Source organism: Carassius carassius, chromosome 7 (genome assembly GCF_963082965.1).
Source record: "Carassius carassius chromosome 7, fCarCar2.1, whole genome shotgun sequence".
Taxonomy (NCBI): Eukaryota; Metazoa; Chordata; class Actinopteri; order Cypriniformes; family Cyprinidae; genus Carassius; species Carassius carassius.
In genome coordinates this window covers 13282264-13308388 of record NC_081761.1, presented here as the reverse complement: position 1 = coordinate 13308388, position 26125 = coordinate 13282264, and the positions used below count along the sequence as shown (strand labels likewise).

At 36.5% G+C, this 26125-nt stretch overlaps 2 protein-coding genes across 2 annotated transcripts; both read left to right on the top strand.

Annotated features, from left to right (window-relative positions):
- The first annotated feature begins 1618 nt into the window (after positions 1 to 1618).
- Positions 1619 to 18304, top strand: klhl2 (kelch-like family member 2). The gene is made up of 15 exons (XM_059553918.1): positions 1619 to 2018; positions 2284 to 2409; positions 3573 to 3679; positions 4001 to 4122; positions 7898 to 8060; positions 8198 to 8307; positions 9518 to 9634; positions 9865 to 10014; positions 11104 to 11221; positions 13546 to 13743; positions 13918 to 14019; positions 15285 to 15413; positions 15499 to 15639; positions 15760 to 15903; positions 16959 to 18304. The coding sequence occupies exons 1-15, from the start codon at positions 2002 to 2004 to the stop codon at positions 16985 to 16987; spliced, it is 1773 nt and encodes a 590-aa protein (XP_059409901.1). The 5' UTR covers positions 1619 to 2001; the 3' UTR covers positions 16988 to 18304.
- A 3783-nt stretch (positions 18305 to 22087) lies between these two features.
- On the top strand, positions 22088 to 25434 carry LOC132143050 (methylsterol monooxygenase 1-like). The gene is made up of 5 exons (XM_059553209.1): positions 22088 to 22400; positions 22524 to 22672; positions 22803 to 22929; positions 23538 to 23692; positions 24785 to 25434. Exons 1-5 carry the CDS (start codon positions 22146 to 22148, stop codon positions 24972 to 24974), a joined length of 876 nt encoding a protein of 291 aa, XP_059409192.1. The 5' UTR covers positions 22088 to 22145; the 3' UTR covers positions 24975 to 25434.
- Positions 25435 to 26125: the final 691 nt, after the last annotated feature.

Genomic DNA, 26125 nt, shown 5'->3' with positions numbered 1-26125 from the left:
TAATTCAGCACTCGCATGCCTCTGAGTCTGAGAGGAGCGAGCGCTGCATCCATGCACCTCGTAAACGTACGAGGAGCCACGGACAAGCCGAACGGCAGGACTGTAAACTGGTATGCCTGGCCCTCGAAGGCGAATCTCAAATATCGCCTGCGATTTGACGCTATCTGTATTTGAAAATACGCGTCCTTCAGATCTATTGACATGAACCAGTCCCCTCTGCGAATCTGCGCGAGGAGCTTCCTGGTCGTAAGCATTTTGAAACTGCGTTTCATCAATGCCTTGTTCAGCTGTCTTAGATCCAGTATGGGCCTTTATAATGCCTAGCACCCAATCCGAAACCCCTGGAAGCGCTGACCATGCATCTGCATGAATGGCTAAGGGCTGGATGCGAAGCGCGCTCTGTTGACTGGGCAACGGCGGCGCTTGGGTGCACTGCACCATGGGCGTTACGCCTGTGGCATTTGAGGCGGGGAGCGCGCTGATCACAGCGGGCAGATCGCTCGTCCTCGACCCCATCCCGGTGCTTAACCGATTGGGGGAGGGCTGAGCGGGTCCCGTGGGACTCGTGATGTCTGCGAGTAACTGTGGGCTGCAATGCACATTTACCACTTTCGACTCGCTGCCTGCCTGGGCAGAGCGTACGTGCACAGGTTTCGTTTTTACAGAAACCACGCGCCGTGTGTGACATAGTGTATGTGGGCACTGAGGAGTGGGCATGTTTACTATGTGGCGCGCGTGACCGATCTGAGTCGATCTTATGTGCGCGAGCCCTGTGTGCAGGGCTGTGCTCACATGCGGAGATGGGCACTGAGGGGTGGGCATCGTCACTACATTTATAGCACCATCGGCCGTGGCCGGACGAACGTGCACGGGTTTCGTTTTTACAGAAACCACATGACGCGCATGACATAGTGATTGTGGGCACTGAGGAGTGGGCACGTTTACTATGTAGTGCGCGCGATCGACTTGAGTCGCTTTTATGAGCGCGAGCCCTGTGTGAAGGGCTGTGCTTACATGTGGAGATGGGCACGAGCCGCAGGAAGGCATCTTAAAAAAGACACAAGCTCTTTTACGAGTGTGAGTCGCAGGGCGAACACACACACACGCATAAAGAAAAGCTGGAAATAACAGAATTGAAAGGATATAGGCGCCGGACAGCGCAGCAGGAACGGCAGTGGAAGGCGGCGAAGGCCAGCAGCTTCAGAATGGCTCATCCCGCTGATATGCCTCTCAGACGGCGCTTGCTTCCTCCGTGATCCAGCGATGCGTGAGCTTCGCTGAAGAGATGAAAAATCAGGTGAGTCAGCCTTTTCGAGCTCGTTTTATAAGGTTGGGCCACACCCGTTTCGGCGGGAAGTGGCGTGCGCCCTTATTGGTCTGATATGGCATCAGCCTGGGCTCGATAGGCTGTGCACTTGCCGCAGAAGCAGCCAATGAGCGAGCGAGCCGTCTCGCCTATGGCTGTGTACTGCTGCAAATGCGCTTTACAAAAATTCAAGATTAAGGATAATTTTTTGCTTCAGTATTTCGTGAAAAGAGACTTTTCCCGTAGCGTCTTAGCTAAGACACAGTACGAGAGAACTCTCGTAAGAGAACCAAACACACATGACCGTCTCTCAGCAGTCTGTCGTGAGGTCTTCCAGCAGCAGCAGGCGCTGTGGGGCCGCTGCTGTTTTTGTTTGTCGCCGAAGGAGTGTGTCAGGCTTTCCTTCACTCTTGTTTTTGTGTGTGAGCTGAAGCGTTTGGGTCTCTGGATGTGTCCTGTCCTCACCCACACAACCGACCTGTCTGCTGCTCAGTGTTCAGTCACGTCAGTCACACTGACACCGATTGTGAGGCCGCTTTTCTCTTTTATTTTCATTAGCGGTGCTGGACCCGCACACCAGGACACAGTGCAGCCCGGTTTGGTTCGGTTCGGTGGACGGGACAGAGAGGGGATTTAAACAACAGAGTCCGACCAGAGATGGAGAGACGCAGACTGATGTGAACGGAATCAGCGCTATGGAGATTCATCCACTGTAAGAGCTAAGTGTGTGTGAGACAAAGACATGCTTGTGTTCATACTACTGTAATGTCAACATAGAGTAAATCTGTTCAGCCATAAGATCACATGACATCTCTCTGTCTTTGTCCACACACCTTCAACACTCTTTATGTCACATGTTTAGGAACTGATGTTAGGTTTACAAACTGCCATACGGTCACTTCTTGTGTAATGGTACAATGGTGTGTGATGATGTACCACTGTGTGTGTGTGTGTGTGTGTGTGTGTGTGTGTTTCAGATGCACTAAGCTTTGTCATCATAAAGCTGTGGAGCTGAAGGATGATGTGTGTCAGAAACAGAGTGCGGTCACCATCAATCCACATCACATGAGGAAAGCTTTCAGGATCATGAATGAGCTCCGCAGGTGTGTGAGAGATACTGCTTGAAATCATGCACGTTAAGTATACTGTTTTATGTGTCTGCTGTTACATGATTATTTAACCTAAAATTATATTTCTGTCATTATGTTCAATTGTGGAACACAGAAGATGTTTGCCTGACTCTGCCAGAGTTCACTCGTATTGTATGAAAAGTGAGTGATGACTGAGGTTAACTATTGTCTAATACTCCATCTGGCATTCTACAGAAAAAAAGAAAGTCACAGAATTTTGAAATGACATGAGGATGAGTAAACAAAAAGCCAACATTTTCATTTTTGGGTAACATGCTCTTTGCTGTTATGAGTATTAAAATGGTAATTTAGAGAGAGTTATAATAATATAGCTGCCACAGAAAGTATTTGAATACTTCAACCACTCTTTAAAATGGATAGAAGACCTTGCATTTTATTGCAAATTATCAAACCACTCATGGCATTTATTTACAATATACATAACTGTTTGTATTTTCTTAAGATTCTTTTATTATTTGAAGAAAAACATTTATTCTTTTATCCAACAAGATTGCATTAAGCTGATCAAAATGTATAAAATATATTTATTTCAAATAAATCCGTTTTTTTGAACACTCTATCAAAGAATCCTAAACAAATGTAAAAAATATTAAGCACCGCAATTTTAATTATGATTTATTAATATGTTCAAATGTTAAATGGTTATTTTTAATTGTATTAATATTTTACAGTATTTCCATTTTTAGAATTTTACCCAAACTTTTCAAGCAAAACATTTCAGAAATGTATTGAGTTTCAAAATATAAAACAGCAGGTATATGGATCAAAATAAAGACAAACCAGTGAAGGTCACATTAGAAGGCAGTTAACTGGCTGGTCATCCTGTAAGAGGAAGTAGGAATTAAAAAAAAAAAGCCTTACACTTATGATACATAATTTAAGAAATATCCACTAAACTCACCTTAACCAGCTGCTTAGAAATCATTGCAAAATCGCTCCAAAGAAGTTATTTCTGTGGTCTAACTTCCTGTATTTGCAGATGCTGCTACGTTCGACGTTTGTAGTGTCTAATGCAGTATCATACAGACATTTTGTCTAAATAGTTTTTTTTTTTGTGGCCAGTGTGTGTAAGAACTGATCAGTGTGCGTGTATGAAATCTTTCCCCTTTCTGCAGTCAGAGTGTGCTGTGTGATGTCACCATCATTGCGGAGGATGTGGAGATAGCTGCTCATCGAGTCGTCTTAGCTGCGGGGTCTCCGTACTTCCACGCTATGTTTACAGGTGAGAACACACTCACACACATTCACAACACTGGAGGGTCACATTAGGACAGTCCATCTGCTGCTGGGCTATAGTTATAGTCTGGGGGAAAAATATGTTATCCTCTGAGGCTTATGAATAAATGTTTCATACTGTGAATAGAAATTATAATGTTTAAGAGCAACTAACTAAACAAAACCAGTAAATAGCATTTTTATAAAATATTATATATACATAAATTATGTATGTATGTATGTATATATATATATATATATATAGTATTAAGCAAAAATAAAAAAAACATTTAAAATGAATATTTTGTGAATATTTGTGTGATTGTAGGAGAGATGACTGAGAGCCGTCAAAAGAAGGTTCGAATCAAAGAGATTGACGGCTGGACTCTGGGAATGCTGATCGACTATGTTTACACTGCTGAGATCCAAGTAACAGAGGAGAATGTGCAGGTAACTGTGTGTGTGGGTGACTGGAGCACCACATTTGTTTTTTTGCACGCTATAAAAATATGACCTTATAACTCAGTTGACTGAATTTGTATTCTTTTTATGTTGTGTTATTTGGTATTAGTCTGAGAGGACAGAAAATCACATCCAAGATGCGTGCGTGCGTGCGTGTGTGTGTGTTGTGTGGGTGGGTGTCAGTAGCTTATGTGTCTGTGTCTGCACAGTTGACTAGTCGGAGGGTGTTAAAATGAGGCCAAATTTTTAAGGGAGGAACTTGAAGCCAAACTTTGCTGCAAGGCTTAACAATAAGAATGGCCCTGATGGTACCGTAACCTTCTAGGTCCCATCAGTTCAGTTTGCATGTGCATTAAGCTTCTCTCATATTATAAATAGAGGGAAAAAGAGTGAGTGGTGTACATATGGGACACTTTCTTGCTTTAAAAACAGTCTAGATAAAGTGCAATTTGGCTTTATTTTAATTTAATGCAACATTTAGTGGTGTGAGATGCTTAAAAAACAGTGAGACATAATCCAAAGAAATCCATTTCACATGTCCAATGAGGGGTTGGCGATATACCTATAGACACAATTATTTTGTCAAACTGGCAGAGATTCTGGACCATCGTCTCTATTACGGTTACACACTCATGATGTTGATGTGCTACGTGGTCACAAAAACGTATAATTTGCACGCGTTTATAAGCATTTAATCATGTAAATATAAATATGCACACATACAATATATATTTTGCATATATTTATATTCGTATCATTCATATTATATATACATATATTTAAGATATAAGTGTAACATATTTTTCATTAATATATGCATGCATAGGTGTGTGTGTGTGTATGTATACATGATAAATATACACACTCAGTGCACACACATACAGGGGTACAGGGGCTGAACCTTTTTCCTAAGTCAAACCCCATTCCACATCCATACCTGTCACACACCTAGTTTAAGAGCAGTTTTTTCTTTTTGTAATTAGGAGCACCTGACCTAAATAAAAAATAATTTGTACTACAGAGGTGGCACACAAGAACACAAAAGTGGCTTGTAGGGACATTTTCAGATGTTTCATGAGGCTCAGAGGTGGCATGAGTCGATTAAATTCATACATTCATGTGGAGATTAATGTTTTAAATATAAAATTTTGAATACAGAAATGTTAAATAAATTTAATAACTAAAATTATACACTAAAAATGAAAGTCAGTCCACCAGCAGTTGGCAGCAAGTCAATGATTTTATCACTGAATCATTCATTCAGTTGATTCATTTGAACCGCTGATTCATTCATTTGTTATCCAAAAATAACAAAAATTTCTGTCTGTTGTGAGTGCGACTGCAGTGACGTTGCTGACGTACGACACTGCTGACATGTTATCTTTGTTATTGGGCGCACCAGAAAACACGTCAGCAGCGTCGTACGTCAACAGTCACAGCAGTCGCATTCACAACAGACACGGAAGAGAAGACAATGCTGAATAAAGTCGTAATTTTTGCTATTTTTGGACCAAAATGTATTTTCGATGCTTTGACAAATTCTAACGGACCCTCTGATGTCACATGGACTACTTTGAAGATGTTTTTCTTACCTTTCTGGACATGGACAGTAGACCAGATGCTGCTAAATTGTACACAGTGCACCTTTAAGTGTAAGCAAACAGCCGAGAAAGAAAACATTTGTAATAGTATATTGGATCCATGCAGCTCTTAAAGGGGCTGTTTACACCTGGCCACTTCATGCGTTTTCTCAGATCGGATAGCTATCTGATTTATCAAAACGGTTCCATTTACACCTGGTCACATGAATGTGTTTTTGCGAAACGGATTTAAATCCGATCTTCAATTCCAGCGCTATATGCAGATTTAATGGAGTGCACATCACCGAAAGCAACAGATATGAGCTGCATTTTATTGATCATCAGCTAAAATTTCAAAATCAAAGACCGCAATAAGAGAGAGCGGCAACAGCACTGGTAAGATCATTTCGTTTCTCTACTATTAATGATGATGATTGTGTGTTAAGCATTCGCGACCTACTTTCACTTCGATTTGCGATAGTTTGCACGTTGGTTTAATGAATATATGCTCAGCTTCTCATCTGGTGGTGCGTGTTCCAGTAGCGTCGTCATATCTGGCTATAACATTACATATAGCCTATAACACGCCCTCACACGTTTATTTTTTTAGCATTTTGGGGAGGAGTACAATTTACATATGTGGTTTTAACAACCAGATGCATTTACACTTGTCTGGTTTTGTCTGGAATGCGGCCCAGACCACCTCCTGAAGTGGTTTGAGCGATCGGATTCAAATGCGTTTTGGAGGGCATTTACACCTGGTCTTTTCACGATCGGATAGCTATCCGATCTGAGAAAACGCATGAAGTGGCCAGGTGTAAACGGCCCCAAAGTGACAGCAGTCTAATATTCCTGCAGTCAATCATTTATGTTAACCCAACAACAAAAGAGAGAAAATCTCTCACTTGACTGCACTTGACTAAATCACTTTTGTAACTTAAGAAGAAATATATTTAATTTTCACAGTAAAGAATATGCAGTGTTTTATACATTTGATTACTTCATACAATATATGTAGCATTTCTTATTTGTTCTACTGTATTTTTTGTCCTATTGCCTGTAATTAGTTTCTTATTCTTATTTAATCACTGGCTGTTTATTATACATTTTTATTATTATTATCATTATTATTATTATTATTTGGGCTAGTATTTTTTATCTTTTTTATGTTGACACTGGTGACAAGAATTATAAAATTTTTATGGTATCTAAAATTTTGATATCCTAAAGACCATCATGATATAAAGATTGTGATATATATCGTTACCATGAAATGAATTAACTTGTATCGTGATATAAGATTTTGATCAAATTGCCCAACCCATGTCCAATATAGGTTCACAGGGCATCTTGGGTTTATGCGTATGCAACACAGCGGTGTTCAGTTTCTGAATAAATGTGCATTTTGATCTAATCGTGTGAATAAGTGATTCTAAGGTTGATTGCTAAAGTGAGCCATTTACTAAATTCCTGAATGAATCAGCCAGTTTAAACGAATAAAACACTCATAAAGACATTTACCACCACCTGGTGGCATTTTTAGTTTCTTATTTAGAGTATTATTTCATTACAAAAGGAAAAATAGGGTAAAAAATCTTTAAAGGAATAGTTCGCCCAAAAAACAAACAAAAAAATGCCATCATTTACTTAGGCCTGAATGACTTACTTTCTTTTGTGGAACATAAAAAAGGTATTTTGAAGACTGTTGGTAACAAAGCAGTTTTGGTTACCAATGAATTCCACTGCATGAATGGATAAAACATTTTTTTACTCAAATTATCTATTTTTATGGTTCATAGTTTGTTGAAATAAATAAAACATTCCTTTATAAAGCTACTATTTATAATGTCTACTTAATACTTTCTCATTTAACACAAAAATAGGATTAAATAATATTTTGGGGGTATTTTCACAGCCAAATGTAAATTGAAATTAATTTGATTATTTAATCGACACATCATGTAATTAATTAATTTAAAAAATGTAATCAACTGACAGCCCTAATGTGTGTGTGTGTGTGTATATATATATATATATATATATACACACACACACACACCTTAATGCATGTAAAATTCTTTCCAGGGCAAGTAAAAGTGCAGGAGACAAAATTCTTAAAGGGTTTATATTAAGCCATGTGTAAGGTCTTTTCTGTTTGTGTGTGTGTGTGTGTTTGTGTTCAGGTGCTCTTGCCTGCCGCTGGTCTGCTGCAGTTACAGGAAGTTAAAAAGGCCTGCTGCGAGTTTCTCATAACTCAACTTCATCCAACCAACTGCCTCGGTATCCGCGCCTTCGCCGATTTGCACGCCTGCACGGAGCTGCTCAATCTCGCCAACACGTACGCAGGTGTGTGTCCATCCAGAAAAGAAAGAACTGCGAAATTCATGCACACGGTAGTCATGATGATAGTTATGTTCCCATTGGATGTGTTAGTAACTCTGTTTGACAGCCTCAATCTCTCTCCCACTCATCGACACTCACAGAGCAACACTTCTCAGAGGTCGTGCAGAGTGAAGAGTTTCTCAATCTGGGCATGGACCAAGTGTGCAGCCTAATAGCAAGCGACAAACTGACCATCCCGTCAGAAGAAAAGGTAGCATCACGTTTGATGAGAGGCTTGTATTGTTGTAACTATAACAGCACACAGTTGATTTTATCATGCAGACTTTAGCAGCTTTGTTGCCATGGTAAAATACTGCTGGTACAATAATACTATAGGAATAGCTGTAGCTGCTGATGAGAGTGTGTTGGTCGTCATGGAAACAGGAGTTGGAAGATGCAAGGCGTGGGCACCATGCTGTTTTTTTGCCATGGCAACGCCAGTTTCTAAAGATATCATATTTTTGTATTTGAATTAATTCCTTTCAGTTCTACGTCTGGCTTGTTCCACCTGCTATTAACATCCATGTCTAGAATGCTATTTAAACCTGGTATTGACACGCATCTTGGAAACATCTTCTGTGATCACTTGTGTTCAGATTTTGAGAATACGTTTAATTTGTGACTACATGCATTTCAATAAGCCTCTTCAGGCTAATGATTAATACAGGTTATACGATTAGTTTATGTGATGCAGCTCCTCAACAGTGTTACAATCATGAACTAATCCTCAAACTATTTAATAAAAAAAAAAATTGTTATAGGTTTGTTATAATTTTGTTGAAATAACGCCGAATCAAAATGACATAAATATAAGACAAAAAACTTTGCTTGGCAACTGTATTTTAAAAAAATACAACGAATCAGTAAATGAAACCTAAATAATAATATTGAGAAAGCAAAAACTAATAAAAATGACAAAATTGCTTAACTTACCCAAAAACATCATCAAAATTACTTAACTTAAAGCTAAAAATATATATATATATATATATATTATGCTAATTATCAATATTATTACCTAATCCTACCTGCAAAACTATTTCAAACATTTTTGTTAGAAGTTTGTTCTAATTTTGTTAAAACAAAGCTGTATTCAAATAAAATTTAAGATGAAACCCTTGCCTTGTGGCAGCTGTATTTTTAATAATGCAATGAATTTGTGAAATTCTAAAACAAAAACTACTTAAAATGACTAAATAACATAATGCATGATTTTTATCGTGAATGACGACACATAGTCCGTTCCAAGATGGCGGATGCGTTAATGTGTTTGGAGCGGTCCATTGTGGCATCTACCTATACATATCTATGATTGCAGTTATCAGATCTCAAAATGTTTTGTGACTTGTTTGCACCTGTATTTCATGCTGATGATTTATAACAGATGAGAAAGGTATTAAACTTTCCCTGGGTGTTTATAGGTGTTTGAAGCGGTCATAGCTTGGGTCACGCATGATAAAGATGTGCGTCAGGAACACATGGCTCATCTGATGGAACATGTGCGCTTGCCTCTTCTTTCCAGAGAATACCTCGTACAGGTATACTGTATGTGTGTGCATGAGTAATGCATTAGTGAATATATGCTTTGAAGTTCTTTCATTTTAATGGAATTTGATGTGTGTGTGTGTGTGTGTGTGTGTGTGTGTGTGTGTGTGTGTGTGTGTGTGTGTGTGTGTGTGTGTGTGTGTGTGTGTGTGTGTGTGTGTGTGTGTGTGTGTGTGTGTGTGTGTGTGTGTGTGTGTGTGTGTGTGTGTGTGTGTGTGTGTAGAGGGTGGAGGAGGAAACTTTAGTGAAGAACAGCAGTGCCTGTAAAGACTACCTAATTGAAGCCATGAAGTACCACCTGCTGCCGGCCGAGCAGCGCTCCATGATGAAGACCATCCGCACCAGAGTGAGAACACCCATCAGCTACCCAAAGGTTTGTCTGGACAGTCTTGATTATTATTTTTCATTAGCTGTAAAGAGCAGGAAGTCAGTGGATGGAGATTGGGAACATGATGCAAGCTGGATTCAAACTCTCGTCCCATATCTGAACATCTTTGCTCAACTTACAAAGGTGTAAATCTCCAGTCCATGTCTCTGATATGATTTGTGGAGATTTTAGTCATAATGTTTTTATTGGACCAAGCTTTTAAATGATAATTGGTTTCAATAAAATGTATGTATTATGCCATAATATCAATATGGTATGTACAAACGTCATTATAATATTGATAAATATTATAAATGAGATAGATTTTTATATAGAGCATATCAAAAATACAATTAAGATATTTATTAAATAAATATGCCTGAGAAAAAAAAAGAAATATTGAAAAGAAATATTTTCAAAAAACCTTAAAAAGTCATGTGTGTATAATATTGTATAATATTTGGATCATATATGTCATATGTATAATATTGTATAATATTTTGATGTCAGAAAGGTTGAGAATCACTGTTCTGGAGGGTTTTGATATGTACTCTTTTCTTGGGTGTATTAAAGGTCACCTTAATTAAAATGAAGACTGAAATTATATAAAAAAAAAAAAGTAATGAAATTAATATGAAGACTGAAATTATTAGAATATTAATAAAAAAACTAATATATATATATATATATATATATATATATATTTATATATAAAATAGTTTAAATGAATACAAGGAGTATGTTTTTAAGAACTTGGGACATGTTAAAAACAAAATTAGCAAAATTATCAACTAGATAAACAAAAAAGTTTGAGAAGCATTGTCCTAGAGAGGTTTTATTGGAATCTTTTTTTGTGTATGTGTTAAATACAATTAAAATTAAAACTGAAAATATTAAAATAAAAACGAATTTGTAATATAATAGCAAATAAATAATACTAAAATTATATAAAGTAGCTCCCCAAAAAGTGCATACAGTTTATGAATGTATAATTTATAATTTATACTTTAACAAAATATATAAAACTAGATAAAAAGTTAGAGAAGCCGTGTTCTAGATGGTTTTGATTGGAGTCTTTTCTCATGTGTGTTAAAGGTGATGATGGTGGTGGGGGGACAGGCCCCTAAAGCCATCCGCAGTGTGGAGTGCTATGATTTCGAGGAGGAGAGATGGTTCCAAGTGGCAGAATTACCCTCCAGACGATGTCGAGCAGGTGAGCTGCACGCTCATATCATTGACAGTGACTGGCAAAATGATTCACCCTGGTCTCACGATCAACAGCTCTACATTTTAGACCACGTTCTGAAAATAATGATGGAGACTAAACTCTTGGGTGTGTTGAATGTTATTTGCTTTGGAATCTGTTATGATGTGTATGCTGCTAAAAACATGCCGCTTTTTAAATTACCCTAGTGATGAAAATTATGTTTAGTGACTGCACATGTACTGTAAGGGACAGCAAGAAAATTAAATTGCAAGTTAAAATTTTTTACCTTTATTATCTTTACATCACAAAAGTGGCTTAAGTGGAATATATATATATATATATATATATATATATATATATATATATATATATATATATATATACCACATAGACTTTTTATGTGACATGAATATTTTTATACAGTAAACATGAATTGGGGGACAGGAACTATTGGGTTTCAATATTTATATAGGCACATACTGTAAATCTTGACTACTTATTGTCCCAGAAAAAAGGATACAGTTAACTGGACACAACATTTGGTGGCAACACTACCATTCAAAAGTTTGGGGTCAAGTTAAGAGATTAGTTGGTCACACTTTATTTTAAGGTCCAATTCTTGCTATTAAAGTGTGTTGTGTTGTGTTGTGTTGTGATTTGGTTGAATACCTCCAGCGTGTGACGGAAATGTTACGCCCCTTACCATATTGTGATGACGTGCCCCAGCGTCATGACACAAAACCAATAAAAACCATTACAAAAGAGCCATTTGTTGCATCCATAAAACAATGTCTTCATTTGTGATCGGAGAAATGACAAACAACAAGCGCTACACTACACTGCTCAAAACTCGTGTTTGAATCATCAGTGGCAAATCCTTTAAATATGAAAATGTACTTACAGGCTGTGAGTCAGAAGTGCCGGACTGTCCTTGCAAAGCTGGAATTGCCCCACTATAGAAACAACCTTTGTGAACAGCCAGCATTGTAGTCTTCTCTCCCAGGATCAGGAAACAGTCCTCCATAAAATGCGCTGCACACATCTGAATATTTGGCTTGAACTGTTCTGGAACAGGGTTTCTAAATACAACTTAACCACTGATTTCTAGTCATGTCCTCTTTTGAAAAGCCAAACAAAATATTTTCACTTTCGCAACTAAACACAGAATCTCCACGACATGGCGGCGGTGGCAGCCACAGTACTACAGCAAGAATAAAAGTAACGCTTTCTTTCTTTGCATAAACATTTGGGCGGCGTTATGCAAATCTTCCCACACAGTGATGTAGACATGTGAGGGTGTTTAAACAAGGCATTTTGGGGGGTGTGGACGAGTCTTAAATTTTATAAAGAATATCTCTTTGGATTTGAGACTTTAGTCTTTGCAACTTTAGGGATCTTATCTATTCATGAACAGCTTGTAAAAATCCAAAGAAGAAGGAAAACTTGAAATGGCGTCATATGACCCCTTAAACAAACCATTAACTATTACTTTTGCCTCAAACTCCTAATTTGCTGCTTATTAATATTTAGTAATGCAGTTGTTAAGTTTAGGTATTTGGCAGGAATAGGGATGCAGGATATGTGCTTTCGAAGTACTAATAAAGAGCAAATATATTAATAATAGGCCTGTCAATAAGTGATTAGTTAATAGTGAGAATTGTTCACTATACTAAAGTGTCACTGATTAGCTTTAATAGCAGTTAAATTTTTATTCTTATAAAATATGAATTGAACCAAAGTGACATATAAAGACATTTAGAGTTTTACAGAATACATTTTCTGTTGATGAGAGAATCCAGATTTTTTTTTTTTTTAATTTGTTTCCACAAAAATATAAAGTGTGTTCAACATTGATATTAAGACAAAATATTGCTAAAGTGCCAAATCAGTATATGCCAATGATTTCTGCAGGATCATGTAACACTGAAGACTGGAGTAATGATGTTGAAAATTTAGCTTTGCCGTCACAAGAATAAATTAAATATATTAACATAAATTTGAGATAAAGTTATTTTTATTGCAATAATAATTCACAATTTTACAGTTTTTTATGAAATAAACATTACACAACATAAAAAAATATATATTTTTGAACAGTACTGTATATTCGGACAAAATTTTAAATCAGTAATGAAATACAAAATAATTAATGAACCATTTTTTGTAACTGATAAATTATGTAACCGCGTAACATTTAAAAGACATGAAAACTTGCCTCAATGAAAATGTACTCGACTCATTTACGGCTACAAAAAAAATGTATTATTTGATTTTTAACATCGGATGCTTGAAAGAGAGTTCTCTATTTTTTTTCTTTTGTGTACGCGTAGGTGTGGTGTACATGGGTGGTGTTGTGTATGCTGTCGGGGGTTTTAACGGGTCATTACGAGTGAGGACGGTGGATGCATATGACCCAGTAAAAGACGAGTGGTGTTGTGTCAGCAGTATGCAGGACCGGAGATCAACTCTAGGCTCCGCTGTCCTCAACGGACTGCTTTATGCTGTTGGAGGCTTTGATGGCAGCACGGGTAATATATTAAATGATCTTGTATTATCTTGCATACTGTTTATGTGGAGAAGTGCATAGCTGTTATGTTGGTCATGGTAACAACAATGCTCATTATTATGAAGATACTAATGAAAACTGGATGTGTACTGTGTTCCTACGTCTGTGTGACCATTATGATGATGTTGGTTTGCAGGTTTAGCTACTGTAGAGGCATATAACGCTAAGGCCAATGAGTGGTTCCACGTGAGTCCCATGAACACGCGACGTAGCAGTGTTGGAGTTGGCGTTGTTGGAGGTTAGTGACTGCCAAGAAGCCAATCGCCATCTGTATATGTACAGCCACTGCCAATAGACGTGAATGGCTGTTCTGCTTTTGTTTGCCATTTATTATTGATGAACTCTGACTTTTAAAAAGGACCTAAACAAGGGGTCTTCAACCTTATCAGACCCCTTCATACACTGCACAAATTTCGTAATAACGAGTATATTGCCCTATTGGTGTATTTGTATATTTTGTTTTGATGCTGCTTAGTGCTTACATTGTCAAGCTATAAAAATAAATATGGATAATTATACAATAAAAATCATTACTATTAACCATTGTATTCAGCAAGGTTGCAGTACATTGATTAAAAGTGATAGTAAAGGCTTTTACATTTACATTTAATCATTTAGCAGACGCTTTTATCCAAAGCGACTTACAAATGAGGACAATAGAAGCAATCAGACCGACAAAAGAGCAACAAAATGTAAGTGCTGTGACAAGTCCCGGTTAGTCTTACACAATACACACAGCAAGGATTATTATTATTTTTTTTATAATAACTAAAAAGAATAAAATGTAGATAGAATAGAAATAGAATAGAGAAGAGCTAGTGTTTGAGTGCAAAGTTGTTGATTTTTTATATAAAAATAGAGAATGTAAATGCTAGAGGGTCAAGTTTTTTAATAAATAAAAAGAAAATGAGTAGATTGAATAGAAATAGATTAGAGTGCAAGTGTTAGTGGGTCACAAAAATCGAATAAACACTGTTCTTTTGAACCCTTCATTCAACAAAGAATCCTAACGAAAAACCATGTATCGCAGTTCCACGAAAATATCAGACAGTGCAACTGTTTTTAATATTGATAATAGCAAGAAATGTTTCTTGAGTACCAATCAGTATATTAGAATGATTTTTGACACTAAAGACATTGCAGGAATAAATTAAATTTTAGGATATATTTAATAGTATTCAATGTCACAATATTATAGTTTTTAGTGTATTTTGGTCAAATAACTTAAAAAAATATATATTTAAAAAATCTTACCAAACCAAACTTTTAGCTTCAGTACGTTATTTTACGTTATTAATATTTAAAATACGTAATTGTACTTAATACATTTTAATTTAAGATTGATCATGAAGCATTACCTGAACTGTACCTTGATAATTTTAGCATTGGTTGAAGTTATCTTAATATTTTTCTAAATGCATTTTTTTATATTTTACCTTTTTGTGCAGTGCAGATTTATTCTTGTTTGATATCAAACAGTTGATTTTCTGTTTTTTTTTTTAGGTCTGCTTTATGCAGTCGGAGGGTATGACGGAGCAACTCGTCAGTGTTTGAGTACAGTTGAGGCCTATAACCCAAACACCAATGAATGGTCTTATACAGCAGAGATGGGAACCCGCCGCAGTGGTGCAGGTAACACACACACACACACACACAAAACCTTCATGTATGCTGGCAACGCATGTCTGTGTAAACCATCAATGTTTGTGTTGGACAGGGGTAGGTGTTTTAAAAGGTCTGCTGTATGCAGTAGGGGGGCACGACGGCCCCCTGGTTAGAAAGAGCTGCGAGGTTTATGACCCTGCCACTAACACGTGGAAACAGGTGGCTGATATGAATATGTGCCGAAGGAACGCAGGTGAGTTGGTCAGAACTTTGCTGAACAGCACAGTGTGCCACTCTGCCAGCTGACACACACATAAAAACACTTCTAGCTGTGATGGTTGTGATGTTTCATTCAAGTATATCTGTGTTTCAGGTGTGTGTGCTGTAAATAACCTGCTATATGTGATTGGTGGAGATGATGGCTCGTGCAACCTGGCTTCAGTGGAGTTCTACAATCCAATCACTGATAAATGGACTCTACTGCCCACCTGCATGAGCACAGGACGCAGCTACGCAGGTCAGAGAAAGAGGCTATGTTCAAAACGGTTATCAGCACTGTTTTTAATGTTAATTTAATACGAAATATTTGTTGAGCGCACAATCAGCATATTAGAATGATTTCTGAAGGAACATGTGACAATATATATTAAATACAGACAACAAACTTTTGAGCAATTATGTAATGTAATACTTAAATGTCCTTCGGTGCTTTCCAAATGTGCCTTATGTCCCACAATGCAGTGCATTCTACTTCATCTTCTATTTCCAGGGTAATGAATGAACCAGGTGAATTTTTTTCCGTCTTGTTTTTTTATTAATAGCAAGGTTATTATTTGACTAATTATTTGATTTGACCGTGAAATATTAAAACATTTATAGAATATTTTTGTTTTTCTAAAAAAAAAAAAAGGAAATCAGCAGTTATATAGAGAGGGAATACAATTAAATTCTATGTACCAATACCAATTCAGCTAACACAAATACCCTTTTTCATCTTAATATGTTATGCTATTATATAATGGTATATTGTGTATTTAGTGCATGCAAGAAGATAAATATTACTGTTGTACTTCACAGTGCATTTTTTGGGGGGGGAAATTATTTAAATATATATTTGCCTCTGAGAGATAATTAAAATGTTTATAGATTATGATTGTAATTGTGATTTGAAATTGATAGTCTGACCAATTAATGTTCATTTAAATAATCAATTAAAGTGTTTCTGTTATATTTAAGCATTTGTATAGTTGATTATTTAGGTTATAGACACATTAATCAATGAGTCATGAAATGTTTTAGTAAACAGTTTAGAATATATCAGTTCATCAGTTATGAATAAGGTAACACTCATAATTAACAGTGCCTAATTAAAATTAATTTAAAGAATGGGACAAATATTAAGAGAAAAAATCCAAAAAGAGAGCATACTGTGGGAAAGAGTTCTATCTAGTGGTTGTGTAGTGTAGTGGAATTTGTACCACATAGGACCAGTTGTTCAGAACACACAAATGTTGAATCATTTTGCATGATAGACTCATATATCAGCCAAGCTAATATTTGTAAATTTTGCAGGTGTGACTGTGATTGAGAAGCCTCTCTGAGCAGCTGTGGAGTTACTGAACACTAGAGTTGAAGCTGACGTACAGCAGAGGATTCGCTCACACTGAAGCTCTTGCCACGGCTGAGGCTTCATCCTGGAACTGCTTCACCATGGACATGGCCTGGAGAATACTGCTCTCTCTCTCTCTCTCTCTCTCTCTCTCTCTCACACACACACACACACACACACACACACACACACACACACACTCATCCAGATACATAACATCAAGCATTCACACACTACCTCTTTTTGTCTCTAATATATACACTTTACACACTCTGTATCTCTCTTTTCTTTCTGTTTCTCTTGTTTGAGAGTAGTCAGTGATGACGTTTATTGCACTTTGAGGAGCACTGACGAAGCAGAATCGAAAAACTCTGAGAAAAGACTGGCGCATCTGCGGCATGTACAAAGCGTTCCTGCGTTTGAGCCGAGGGGATGGCCAGCGATTTTTGCTTCTTGATCTTTTGATCTGAAGGAGCCTCTTGATGATTATTGTTTATTCGAATAAAGCTTGAGGGAAAATGTGTCTAGTTTAGGACCAGCACTTGTTTGCCTATTGGAAGGTTGTTTATGAAGTAACTGGACTCCATCTTCATTATGAAGATTGGATGATGATGATGTGAATTCCGTTTTATGGTTAGAGCTGAACCTTTGCTTGCTTGTATGCGAGAAGGGTCTCTATTGAAGACAAACAAAGTTTTACATTTCGCAGTTTGTTTGCCAAACAACATTTGAAGTCTTATGGTTTGAACTGTCTGTTGTTGTTTCTTTTTCTTTTAATATCCTCTGGCTTTTTTCTTGTGGTCCGATCGTTGGAGATTTGCGATCTTTGACATTTGAAACGTTAACTTGAATGCTTCGGCATGCACGATACTGTGGACTGATGCTGGTTGCTTGAGTATTAAACCGCTTTGCATGGTTCTAAATACTGATGTATGTGTGCCATCTTTAAACTACTGCTGTGCTCACTAAACAACGTGATGTGCTCTCTGTACTAGCGGTATTGAACACTGAAGAGGTATATAGGTACTACTACTTTCTTTCTTTTCTCTCTTTCTCCCCCTTTTTTGTTCTGTTCCTCTTCACCCTCTTTTTTTCTGTCTTTGTTTTCTGTAACATTAATGGCTTTCTCTATTCTGCACTTGCTGTTCAGTATTTAACTATCTTGAACTACTGTCACCGAGCCTATTAATAAATATATAGAAAACAGTGTATTATTAATTGTCTGTCAAAAGGAATGTTGTGTTCTTGGTTTCATAACTTGTTTTATATCATTAATAATAAACATGCTTCTAGTAAATAACACCTATAATGTTAAGATTTTGTGTGTGTATGTAAGAGAGTCTGTGATTGCATGAAGCACAATACAATATAACATTGTGAGAGTAATGTGTGAAATACATGTGAAATACATCTTGATTAATTATGCATGAACTGTATTTGGCACTAAATAAGGCAGAGGAACAGAGAGTGAGAGAAGATCTTGTTTGAATAAACCACTATTAGGCTACCACTCCACTTTTGTTTAAAGATTAAGGTTAAAATAAATGAACAGAAATAATGCCATGAATGCGAATACAGTTCATACAAAAAAAAGTAAACAAAATCAACAAGCCAAACATATAAATAAATTAGATGAAAACAAATAAAAAAATATTATTCTGACATAAATAAATGGGTGGATAAAAAAAATCTATAATATTTTATACATTTATTATATACTTTTTACACTATTTCAATTATTTATATAGGAAGCTACAGTATATAGTTGTCTTTTACATTTTAGAATGGGGGTCTCTCGGATGACGATGGTCATATTTGGGGGTCCGTGGCATCTAAAAGACTGAAACGCAGCCAGAGACGACGCAGCTCAGTCAGCGCAGGTTGATAGATTATGAAAGACAGGCGCGTTTCTGATTGGCTGGTGGTGCAGAAACTCGAGGTCTCACTATCGTCAGTTCCAGAGCCGTTGAAAAACATATTTAACGGCTCTGGTCAGTTCATTCCTTCAGCCAATCAGTCCGAGGCTTCTGGACGCATACGTCAATCTCTTTCTTGCCACAGCCAATCAGTGCCCAGCCTCTGCCCTCACACATCGTCTCCTCTCGTCTCAGACAGTGGTCTTCTATAAAGTTCAGTTACATTAAAAGCGACCGCTCTGCTGGCGCAGAAGAGCTTCTCGCAGGTGAGTCGACAAGCCATTCGAGCAGAAATTCAAACTCTTACATTAAGATATTTGCTGTTATGTTATTTTAAAAAGGTTAGATTAAGAACTGCTTTTTACTTGCCCTATTTACTTAGAGTTGCAGAATAATGTAAACACGCGAGAAGGAAAATATTACTGTTGTACTACACAATGTATTTATTGTACGGGAAATTATTTCAAAATATATTTGCTTCTGAAAGATAAATAAAATGTTTATGTCATGATTGTAATTGTGATTTAGTAGACTGACCAGTTAAATAGCCCATTACAGTATTTCTGTTATATTTAAGCATTTGTATTTTTGATATATTTCCAACCAGACTTTATGAGGTCTGGATCCAAAAAAAGAAAATCATGCATTAATATGATAAACAAAAATCACCAATTATATAGTGTCTCATTTATATTTAATTATTTATGGTTATGCAGCCAGACCAGCTGATTTTGTTATGTTCAAGGTTCAAGGTTTTTTATTTGTCAATGGCACCATGTGTGCAGACATATACAGAGGAATCGAAATACTGTTTCTCTTCTCTCTCATCAAGTGATTACATTGTCAATGCACTATAGAAGTTTGTATAAAAAATAAAAATATCTGCAGTAAGTGCAATATAAAACAGATTTCTGGATGAAGTAGCAGCAGTGTACTATATATATATATATAGAGAGAGAGAGAGAGAGAGAGAGATAGAGAGAGAGAGAGAGAGAGAGAGAGACAGAGTAGATAAAACTTCTGAATGAATATACACGAGTAAATATAAACAGACAACTTTATCAATGTACAAATATACAACCCGAATTCTGGAAAAGTTGGGACGTTTTTTAAATTTTAATAAAATGAAAACTAAAGGAATTTCAAATCACATGAGCCAATATTTTATTCACAATAGAACATAGATAACGTAGCACATGTTTAAACTGAGAAATTTTACACTTTTATCCACTTAATTAGCTCATTTAAAATTTAATGCCTGCTACAGGTCTCAAAAAAGTTGGCACGGGGGCAACAAATGGCTAAAAAAGCAAGCAGTTTTGAAAAGATTCAGCTGGGAGAACATCTAGTGATTAATTAAGTTAATTGATATCAGGTCTGTAACATGATTAGCTATAAAAGCTTTGTCTTAGAGAAGCAGAGTCTCTCAGAAGTAAAGATGGGCAGAGGCTCTCCAATCTGTGAAAGACTGCGTAAAAAAATTGTGGAAAACTTTAAAAACAATGTTCCTCAACGTCAAATTGCAAAGGCTTTGCAAATCTCATCATCTACAGTGCATAACATCATCAAAAGATTCAGAGAAACTGGAGAAATCTCTGTGCGTAAGGGACAAGGCCGGAGACCTTTATTGGATGCCCGTGGTCTTCGGGTTCTCAGATGACACTGCATCACTCATCGGCATGATTGTGTCAATGACATTACTAAATGGGCCCAGGAATACTTTCAGAAACCACTGTCGGTAAACACAATCCGCCGTGCCATCAGCAGATGCCAACTAAAGCTCTATCATGCAAAAAGGAAGCCATATGTGAACATGGTCCTGAAGCGCCGTCGTGTCCTGTGGGCCAAGGCTCATTTAAAATGGACTATTTCCAAGTGGAATAGTGTTTTATGGTCAGACGAGTCCAAATTTGACATTCTTGTTGGAAATCACGGACGCCGTGTCCTCCGGGCTAAAGAGGAGGGAGACCTTCCAGCATGTTATCAGCGTTCAGTTCAAAAGCCAGCATCTCTGATGGTATGGGGGTGCATAAGTGCATACGATATGGGCAGCTTGCATGTTTTGGAAGGCTCTGTGAATGCTGAAAGGTATATAAAGGTTTTAGAGCAACATATGCTTCCCTCCAAACAACGTCTATTTCAGGGAAGGCCTTGTTTATTTCAGCAGGACAATGCAAAACCACATACTGCAGCTATAACAACAGCATGGCTTCGTCGTAGAAGAGTCCGGGTGCTAACCTGGCCTGCCTGCAGTCCAGATCTTTCACCTATAGAGAACATTTGGCGCATCATTAAACGAAAAATACGTCAAAGACGACTACGAACTTCTACAGCTGGAAATCTATATAAGGCAAGAATGGGACTAAATTCCAACAGCAAAACTCCAGCAACTCATAGCCTCAATGCCCAGACGTCTTCAAACTGTTTTGAAAAGAAAAGGAGATGCTACACCATGGTAAACATGCCCCGTCCCAACTATTTTGAGACCTGTAGCAGAAATCAAAATTGAAGTGAGCTCATTTTGTGCATAAAATTGTAAACTTTCTCAGTTTAAACATTTGCTATGTTATCTATGTTCTATTGTGAATAAAATATTGGCTCATGTGATTTGAAAGTCTTTTAGTTTTCATTTTATTAAAATTTAAAAAACGTCCCAACTTTTCCGGAATTTTGTTGTATGTAAACAATTTGCAAAGTGCAAGTATACATCCAAAATATGTCTGGATACAAATAAATTTCATGCAGCAATATGATAAAAATAACCAATTTATGTCCATCCATCCATCCAGGCTATTTGTTAATGCTAATTTAACTTTCACAAAAAAATAAAATAAATGTCTAAATAATTTAGTGGTGCACAAATTAGTTTCAGTTTGAAATATCACATGAATAATAACAAGCAACATCTAAGTGTAACCAGAGAGTCACATTCGAAGCGCAAAAAAAAACTTGACTTGGTGATTTTGACTTTAAATTATTCGTCAACTCATCTTTTTAGTCATCTTAAACTTTAAACTTTGACTTAGGATTGGAAAGTCTTAGATCTGTCAGACTTGTCAGATGTCGGGCTGTTACTCGTGTTCATATAACAGTGTCCTGATATGATGCTGTTTTATATTAACTACCTGTCCTTCAGGCAAGCTTCACTTTGAGATAACTGAGCCTCACTAGTCTTTGTTTCTGTCATTTGTTACTCACAGTTACTCATTTGGAGAGTCCCACTGACTGGCTGCCATGGAGGTGAACGGCACAGCCAACATTCTGTCTTCAGCGTATCTGGCGGTGGAGTTTGTGGATTCATTTCTTCCAGAAAATCCACTGCAGGAACCTCTGAAGCACGCATGGAACCACATGCTGCGGAGCTATAGCAAATTCCAGATCGCCACCTGGGGCTCGCTCATCGTCCACGAACTGATCTATTTCCTGTTCTGTCTGCCTGGATTTATCTTTCAGTTCCTCCCTTTCATGCAAAAGTATAAGATCCAACCGGTATGTGGAATCAAAGTATTTTGTTTTTCATCTGTTACTATTTTAATTTGAATATTTATAGTTTACAGAAATATAAATGAGATGATTAACTCATTATATATGTTTTTGTCAATGTGCTTGCAGGATAAACCAGAGACATGGGAGAAACAGTGGAAGTGCTTTAAGATGCTGCTATTTAATCACTTCTGTATCCAGCTACCGCTCATCTGCGGGACGTATTACTTTACTGAGTTCTTCAGCATTCCTTATGACTGGGACTCCATGCCTCGCTGGTGAGAGCACCTCCTTTAAAAATAAATAAATAAATAAATAAAAAACATAGTAGGTCTATGAAGTACCCTTTTTTTGGAGCCAGTAGGCCTTGTTTGAATTTTTTTTAAATAATCTTTTTCATCATCTCAGGCCTTTTATATTGGCCCAGTGTTTTGGTTGTGCAGTTATTGAAGACACATGGCATTATTTCCTCCACCGAGCCCTGCATCATCGCAGAATCTACAAATACATTCATAAAGTCCATCATGACTTCACTGTAAGTTACTCGCAGTTTCACAAAGACACACACAATGTGCAGATAAAGGGAAAGTATATACCCAAGACAGATTTGAAGAGAATATTTAGCTATCATATATTTTATGTTGGTTTATTTTGTGATATATAAATGTGTAACATTATATTGTGTCACAGTATATCACAATACAATTGTATTGTATAGAGTTCAACCAAAAATGAACATTTTATTTACATATAAACAGTGAACAATTTACATACAGAGAGCGCTATTATTTAATAAACACAGAAGCTCATGCAATTTAGCTTTGATGTTTATTAATTATTATGAATAAATTATAAATAAAATGGAAGTAGGCAGGGACAGAGCACAAGAATATGTGTTTATCATAATCTGTTTTAGCGAAGTAATAATTATTTCTATTCTGGTGCCGCCTTACTGTAATTTTGTTTAATTATTAAAATATTTCTTAGAAATAATTATTTTGTACTTTATCGTGTCTCAAAATGAAACATGCTTTGTTAAACCCCTAGTAATTTTGTAGTTTATTTATTTATTGTTTAGTTTATTTAATTTTCTTCTTAATAATGATAGGTGATCTGGCATCTGTTTCATTTTGTGTATGTTAGGCTCCATTTGGCATGCAGGCAGAATATGCCCACCCTGCTGAGACTCTGATTCTGGGGGCTGGATTCTTCATCGGCATCATGGTCTTCTGCAATCATATGGTTTTGCTCTGGGCTTGGGTCGCTTTCCGGCTTCTTGAAACCATTGATGTTCACAGGTGAGCTAAGTAATTTAGCCAATGAAAACTATGCTGAAAAGAGACGACGCCTACATTAATAAACACTAATTGTAACTATATAAGCATGCAATATTGTTGACAAAAAGGAAAAACTCTAACAAAATAAAAAACAGGAGAACAATATTGTCTGTTGAACTGTTTTTAAAAAGCCTTCAGGTGCTTTCATTCTTGAGGTTGCAACCTGGCAACTATGTGCACGTACTCTCTCTACAATGTGGAAAAGGACTAAAATATTATGACAAATAATAATTAACTGATAATAATTCATCTAAATATGTATGATTGTGGTTGCTGAATAAAAGCACATATGCAACCTCATTGTGACAATACAAAGTATTTTTCCTTGTTTTAAAAAAACCCTTTAACATAATTTGAAAATATTGGAATTAATATTAGGAATAGGTTTTAGATTTTAAGAGAATCTCTTGAGTTTTACCAGTTTATTGTAGAGAGTGTTAATTTGATGTTATAATAAATCATATCTCAATGAGTAAATGAGTACAATACTGTAAATCGTGTTTGAGTTGATATTTTGTTGGTTTGTGCTTATAGGTGAAAATTATTTTTTTTTAAATTATTAGTAAATTAATTAGTAGAAATGACAAATTAATCGATAGTCATGATTACATTTACAAAATTGAGTTTTATTGACCAAACCTGGATTAAAATTCACAGCCCTTTAGTCAACTAAACAAAAAAAGAAAATGTTGACTAAATATGCTAAAATCTAAAAAGAACATTTGACACAGGACTAAGATTAATTATAAAATAGCTGACAAAATTAACACCAGTGCTATGGTCTGGCTCAATACATTTTACAATGTCAACACGTCATGTTGACAATAACTTATTATAACACTAGAGGGCACTATATTGATAATGTATTCATTTGATAACCTGTGCACATTTAAACCACAACACCAGATTTCTAATTCACAAGTTTGGCTATAACAGTAATTCTCTACATTGTATAAAATCAAACTAAATATTAAGTGGACAGAATGTCCTACTAAAATATTTTTATAGTACTTGTTTCATTCTTTGACTTTCCTTCTTTGGTCCTCTCTTTAGTGGTTACGACATTCCTCTGAACCCCTTGCATTTGATTCCATTCTACGCTGGAGCTCGTTTCCATGACTTCCACCACATGAATTTTGTGGGCAACTATGGATCTACGTTCACCTGGTGGGACAGATTTTTCAACACTGACTCCCAGTATAAGAAAAATTACTCACTTCATAAAGCTGTGAAGACAGACTGATTGACAGAGATACACTCAGTCGCATACACTGATGCTTCACCATCACCCAGAGCAATCTATCTGTCTTGGACTCCGATGTGGGCTTTGGTTGGTCCGATGCTTTTTCATTGCCTCCTGCTGCACACACTCATTGTAAAGTATTTAAATTCATACTGAAGGGATTCAAATCAATGCCAGCTTCTTACAGCAATGTGCCTTTGAAAAAACACCCCGCAGTCATCGTTAGACTACTGGTCATGGTACTCCAAAGGACTGTTTGGACTGTTATGAAAGAATTTCAGCCTGTGTTCTGTGCTCTCGATAATTATAAACATTCATCTCTTTGAAATTATAATGACATTATTCCTCAAAAGCACTTTACTTTCACCTAAACAAAGATGGAATGTTATAGATTGGTATTTTTGTAATGCTTTTTTTTTTTTTTTTTTTTTTGCTTTGTTGCCTTTCCTGATTTTTTTTCTGCATTTCTGTAAATATTTTTATTGCTTCCACAGTGACCACCTATAGCATATAGATGTGCCTTGGAAAGCATTTGAGGGAACAATGATTCTAAGAAACCCTTATGGATCATAAGGAAGAAAGCTGATTGGGATATTAGCTTGTTCATTTAAAGGCAACTTAATAAAAACAAATGAACAAAAATGTTGACTGTGGTCTATTTAAACTGTGAGAGCTCCCAAACATAGATCTTAAAATGTGTTTTTATTATGGTTTTACATTCCCCATCACTGAACAACGCACAAGTCAAATTTCATATTACAGTGTAAAGAGCCATATGGGGTGGGTAAACAGTCCCAGAACAGAATATGCATATTACAATATTTAATGCATCATATGAGTTGGGAAATACATATTACTGTATGTAAAGAATCATATGGGGTGGATAGAAGGTCACATATTACAGTCTTTATCCAGTCCCTTTATCCAAATGTAGGCTACATAAGTCCACAGAGATGTACAGTGACAAAGTACAAATGCTTTGTTACTGTAGTTAAATACAGTTTATTTTCTAATTTGCTCAAATATAAATATTTTTGTTGACTATTTTTACTTTACTACAATTTAAAGAGAAAATGTATACTTCTACACCTATAGCCTACATTTCTCAAGACCCTTCCGTGACATTTGTTCTGAAATCCAAAACTTTATTT

Coding starts and splice junctions, on each gene's coding strand:
- klhl2 (XM_059553918.1), top strand. Junction 13,744..13,917: donor AGGCTTTGATGGCAGCACGG/GTAATATATTAA, acceptor GTTGGTTTGCAG/GTTTAGCTACTGTAGAGGCA. Junction 15,640..15,759: donor TATGTGCCGAAGGAACGCAG/GTGAGTTGGTCA, acceptor TCTGTGTTTCAG/GTGTGTGTGCTGTAAATAAC.
- LOC132143050 (XM_059553209.1), top strand. CDS start 22,146: ATGGAGGTGAACGGCACAGCCAACATTCTGTCTTCAGCGTATCTGGCG. Junction 22,401..22,523: donor AAAAGTATAAGATCCAACCG/GTATGTGGAATC, acceptor ATGTGCTTGCAG/GATAAACCAGAGACATGGGA. Junction 23,693..24,784: donor GAAACCATTGATGTTCACAG/GTGAGCTAAGTA, acceptor TCCTCTCTTTAG/TGGTTACGACATTCCTCTGA.